The sequence below is a fragment of the Chiloscyllium plagiosum genome, chromosome 11 (genome assembly GCF_004010195.1).
Source record: "Chiloscyllium plagiosum isolate BGI_BamShark_2017 chromosome 11, ASM401019v2, whole genome shotgun sequence".
Taxonomy (NCBI): Eukaryota; Metazoa; Chordata; class Chondrichthyes; order Orectolobiformes; family Hemiscylliidae; genus Chiloscyllium; species Chiloscyllium plagiosum.
This window is the reverse complement of record NC_057720.1, coordinates 16,874,630-16,880,008: the sequence shown is the minus strand read 5'-3', so window position 1 is coordinate 16,880,008 and position 5,379 is coordinate 16,874,630. Positions and strand designations below refer to the sequence as shown.

The following is a 5,379-nucleotide window of genomic DNA, read 5'->3' as shown; positions in this document are numbered from 1 at the left end:
AAATGTGTTGCTGGAAAAGCGCAGCAGGTCAGGCAGCATCCAGGGAACAGGAGAATCGACGTTTCGGGCATAAGCCCTTCTTCAGGAATGAGGAAGGTTTGTCCAGCAGGCTAAGATAAAAGGTAGGGAGGAGGGACTTGGGGGAAGGGTGTCGGAAATGTGATAGGTGGAAAGAGGTCAAGGTGAGGGTGATAGGTCAGACTGGGGTGGGGGCGGGGAGGTCGGGAAGAAGATTGCAGGTTAGGAAGGCGGTGCTGAATTTGATGGATTTGACTGAGACAGGCTGGGGGGAGGGGAAATGAGGAAACTGGTGAAATCTGAGTTCATCCCTTGTGGTTGGAGGGTTCCCACCCCAGTCTGACCTATCACCCTCACCTTGACCTCTTTCCACCTATCGCATTTCCGACGCCCCTCCCCCAAGTCCCTCCTCCCTACCTTTTATCTTAGCCTGCTGGACAAACTGTCCTCATTCCTGAAGAAGGGCTTATGCCCGAAACATCGATTCTCCTACTCTTTGGATGCTGCCTGACCCGCTGCGCTTTTCCAGCAACACATTTTCAGCTGGAAACTTTAATAACCTCTCTGACCTCCCGTATCTGCAATCCTCTCTTTCTCTTAGACCCTCCCCTCCTTTAACTAGTTTAAAGTCCTTGTGACCATTCTATTTATCCTTTCCACACAGATCCTGGTTCAGGTGGAACCTGTCCAATATTGACATCAGTGCCACAAGAAATGGAACTCTTCTTTCCTGCACCATTCCTTTGAGCTTTGACTCAGTTTTGAGTTATTAATCTCAGAACCAGAAACAAAAAAGAAAACTATAGAAATAAAAAAAGGAAGTGTAAGTGAGGATAACATTATTTAGTGTAAGATATTGGTGGACATAAAACAATGGAGGACAGTGAGGAAGCAGTATTGTGCATGCAGGACTGAGCATGGGATAGGTGGCGGGTGGAGGAATTTTGGGCAGGTTAGAACCCAAAACCAATGAGGATAGTGCTTGAGAGCAAAGAGAAAACAGGTGATGATAGGATTTTTATTTTGCTGGTTTGTGTAGAAAGTGAAACTGTTGTGTGTAGTATACAAGTCATGAAAATACTCCCAGAACTCCCATGATGAATGTATTGCATCAACATTGCATGTAACTGATCATATAGTTTGAAAATATGTGCTCAATGGTTCCAGTCATAGTGATTTGATTCTCTAACCTGCAATAAATCAGTTACTATCAGCTGTGACGGCAATAGCACTGTTAAAATTGGCCCTCACATCCTCTGGCCAAAGGTAAAAAAGTCTAATAATCAGTGCTTTTGCTTCAAATCTTCTAATCTTTGCTTTAAGTGAACCCCACCTATCCAGAAATTAAGTGTGTGTAGAGATCGGATGAGGACTGCATTGGATTCAGCTGTGACCCCCTAGGAGAATGTCAGTTAGCATTCTATGCCACTCATACATGGAAAACAGTTACTTGAGTAAAGTACTTTGCCAGGGTGCCCAGAACTTGTGCAACCAACACCCTGTAGAGAGGGGTAGAACTGAGAAGAGACACAGGCAGAGAAAAAATTCCTAAAAAAAAGCCAATTTCCAATCAAGAGCATCTGCAGCAATTATAGTATTATTTAGTCCAATGACTCAAATAAACAAACTGAGCCTATATACTGGACCTTTGTCGGAACACACAACTTTATTCATGCAGGCAATCACATCTATGGAAATTGTTTTCACATTCCATTCAAATTACTATTGGTAAGATGAAGTAACTAGACTATAATAATTAAATAATCAACTCTTTAGAAAACTTGTAAATAACTGTTGTCTATTTAATATGTGTATGGAAATTTCCTCCTCATCTTAGCTTCTTTCATGCCATACACAATCACTATTCTACATTTGCAAAGGACGGTGAGCTATTGAGATCTTGAGCTTCTAATAAAATTACTTAGTAATTAGTCAACAGGAACAACTACGGCCAATTCAACATTGCCCAACGAATATGCATACTCAAGTTAGCCAGCAGCTGAGTTTGTGAACTCAGGGAAATATTTTACACCCTCAGTTAAACATGAGGTGAATCCTGTGTCTCAGCCATGAATTCATTTAACAAAAGCAAAATACGACAGCTGCTGGAAATCCAAAATTAGAACAAAAGATAGCTGCAAATATGCATCAGGTCAGTCAGCCTATGTGGGGTAAGAAATAGAGTTGACGTTCAGGTCATTGATCTTTCATAAGGACTGGAAAGAGCTGCAACTGTCAGGGAAAGGAAGGGGAGGGAAGTAGCATTAAAAATGGGAAGGTCTGTGATACAGTGGTTTGCAGGATTACATCTTTCCTGCCTTTCCTGTCCTCCCATGCTAAGTATTTCCAACAGTTCTGTTATTGTATTAGATATTTATTTTAAAGTTGGTCATTTACAAAACAGAGCTGAGACCATTTTTAATTGTAAAGAAATATAATCGCATTGCTTGACAGCAAATCATATTGGTTCAGCTCTGAAATTCAAACATGGAATACCAGAAAACACTTAACATCTTCATACAGTGCTATTTTATTAGAAGTCCTAATGTAGCAAAACAATCAAGATTAACATCTCTGTTTAAATGACAAGGAGAGAATGTGTAGATATTTTAACATTGTCCACTAGAATCCTAGGACATCAGTTCAGATGGATCATACTTAGTGACTTGCTTCAAACATCAAATAAAACCAATTTCTATTATAATGAGCAAAATATTCATACAAAAATTGTCATTTATATACCGTTTGTAAATCATTTTCGAGCTGGCACAATGTAACCAAACAGTTAGCAAACTGAGAACATTTGCAATTTGTTGTTGGATTGCCAATATGTTCATTGTACCACAAGTACATGGAATTTAAAATATGCCATCAAAAATGCCAAGCAGAGCATCACATTCTTCCTCTGAAGCATGTCTGAAATAGACAAAATTGCAGTCAAATAGAAATAATCTACAGCGTACACAACAAAATAAGTAACTTAAGATTTATCATAAAATATTGATGTTTGCATTTTCACCATGTAAAATCCTGAAGTTCAGAAATACATGCTCTCACCTGGATTCTCTTTCAGTGCCATCCTGACGGAAACAATCCAAAGGGCCAATGCTTTTGAAACACTTCACTGTGTTTAGTTCAGAAGTTGTAGAGTTCAATCCAGAAGATGCAGAGTTCAGTCCTTCCTCAGAACCTTGCACAACATTTGAGTTCCAAGTTCCAAGAATTTTAGGCTGCAATATAAATTGACCAATTTTCAAAAATATCCCAAGGACAATTTCTTTGTCAGAATGTTTAACTGCCATAAATAGCTTGCTGCATTTCCCTTGTACTAAATGCTGTTTAATGTCCTACAGTATTGAAATTGCAACATTTAATGCCATTGTATAAACAATGGGAATTTATGTCCCTGCTATTACAGTGGATGTTTTAAATTATCGACTTCAAACAGACTTAAAACCCTGATAAAGTAAAGGTGGGATGATTTAATTATACCTATTAGTATCATAAAAGTAACTTCAAAGCACGTGCTGTTCCGAATACATTTTATTATATAAGATGTGGAATATACAACGGCTCAGTGGTTAGCACTGTCGCTTCACAGCGCCAGGGACTCGGGTTTGATTTCAGACTCGGGTGACAGTGTGGAGTTTTCTCCCCGTGCCTGTGTGGGTTTCCTCTGGGTGCTCCAGTTTCTTCCCAAAATCCAAATACGTGCAGATTAGGTGAATTAGAAATTGCCCACAGTGTACAGGAATGTGTAGGTTAGGGGCAAATGTAGAGCAATTAGGGTAGGGGAATGGGTTTGGATGGGATACTCTTCAGAGACTCAGTGTGGACTTGTTTGGCTGAAGGGCCTATTTCCACACTGTAGGGATTCTATTCTATTCTATATTTTTATCTTCAATATTGATAACACATTACTTAAAAAAGTACAGATTTTATGTTGAATTTATGCTGGCATTGATACAAATTTAACACTGAATTTAGCAGAGAAGCACACTTTTTTACCAGTTGAAATACACTAACTCTGAAAGTACTGCACTAAATTCCTTGCCAAGAATTGATAAAGGTATCAGATTCTTAACCAGCAAATTTGAGAGACAGTTCTGAGACTAAAACTTGCAACCTTCCAAAAGTATTTGCTTGTTATACGGGATAAACGTCTTTATGTTACTACAGCGTACTTACTTTTTCTTGCACTGTTGAGTTAAATGACAATTTAGAATTCAAGGAACCAGGCTGTTCTCTTGTTGGCAGACATCCAACACTAAGAATAATGAAACTAAGTTGAGCAAAAACTATTCATTACTTACAGCAGCAACATCAAATTATTAGAATTTGGAGTTTATATCAAAAAGCAAGAGAATGTTTTAAAAATGAGCACTTATGATGTTCTTAATTATAATGTTATTCTTGGGGTGAGCTGTATTTGAGAGAGCATTGTTTTAAACACCTTATAACAACTTCTTTTTGGTTGTTAGACTATTAAGAGGTGATGGCATAGTGTATTGTCACTAGGCTGTTCATCCAGAATCACAGATAATGTTGTGGATACCATCTCGGACACTTCCCTCACCTTCCTGGACGTCTCCATATCTGTCAATGGTAACCGACTCAACACAGGCATCTTCTACAAATCCACTGACTCCCACAGCTACCTGGACTACACCTCCTCCCACCCTACCTCCCATAAAAATGCTATCTGTTATTCCCAATTCCTTCGTCTCTGCTGCATCTGCTTCCAGGAGGACGAGTTCCACCACAGAACACACAAGATGGCCTCCTTCTTCAAAGACTGCAATTTCCCCTCGCACGTGGTCGATGATGTCCTACAGCGCATCTCATCCACTTCCTGCACCTCCACCATCGAACCTCACCCCTCCAACCGCAACAAGGATAGAACACCCCTTGTCCTCACCTTCCACCCCACCAATCTCCATATACATCGCATCATCCTCCGCTATTTCTGCCACCTACAAACGGACCCCATCACCAGAGAGATATTTCCATTCCCACCTCTATCCACTTTCTGTAAAGACCATTCCTTCCGCGACTCTCTTGTTAGGTCCATGCGCCCCACCCCAATCTTCCCCTGCAACCACAGGAATTGCAAAACCTGCCCCACACCTCCCCCTTCACCTCTGTCCAAGGCTCCAAAGGAGCCTTCCACATAGAGTCATAGAGTCATAGAGATGTACAGCATGGAAACAGACCCTTCGGTCCAACCTGTCCATGCCGACCAGATATCCCAACCCAATCTAGTCCCACCTGCCAGCACCCGGCCCATATCCCTCCAAACCCTTCCTATTCATATACCCATCCAAATTCCTCTTAAATGTTGCAATTCCACCAGCCTCCACC

At 40.6% G+C, this 5,379-nt stretch overlaps 1 protein-coding gene across 1 annotated transcript in view; it reads right to left on the bottom strand.

The window, feature by feature from the left end:
* Nucleotides 1-2,191: 2,191 nt before the first annotated feature.
* Nucleotides 2,192-5,379, bottom strand: part of hfm1 (helicase for meiosis 1) — a 201,026-nt gene continuing 197,838 nt past the window's right edge. Inside the window, exons 37-39 of the mRNA XM_043698772.1 lie at nt 4,207-4,285; nt 3,076-3,248; nt 2,192-2,934 (exon numbers count right to left, since the gene is read on the bottom strand). Coding sequence (XP_043554707.1) covers nt 2,877-2,934; nt 3,076-3,248; nt 4,207-4,285 — 310 coding nt within the window. The 3' untranslated portion in view covers nt 2,192-2,876. The remainder of the gene's footprint in view (nt 2,935-3,075; nt 3,249-4,206; nt 4,286-5,379) is intronic.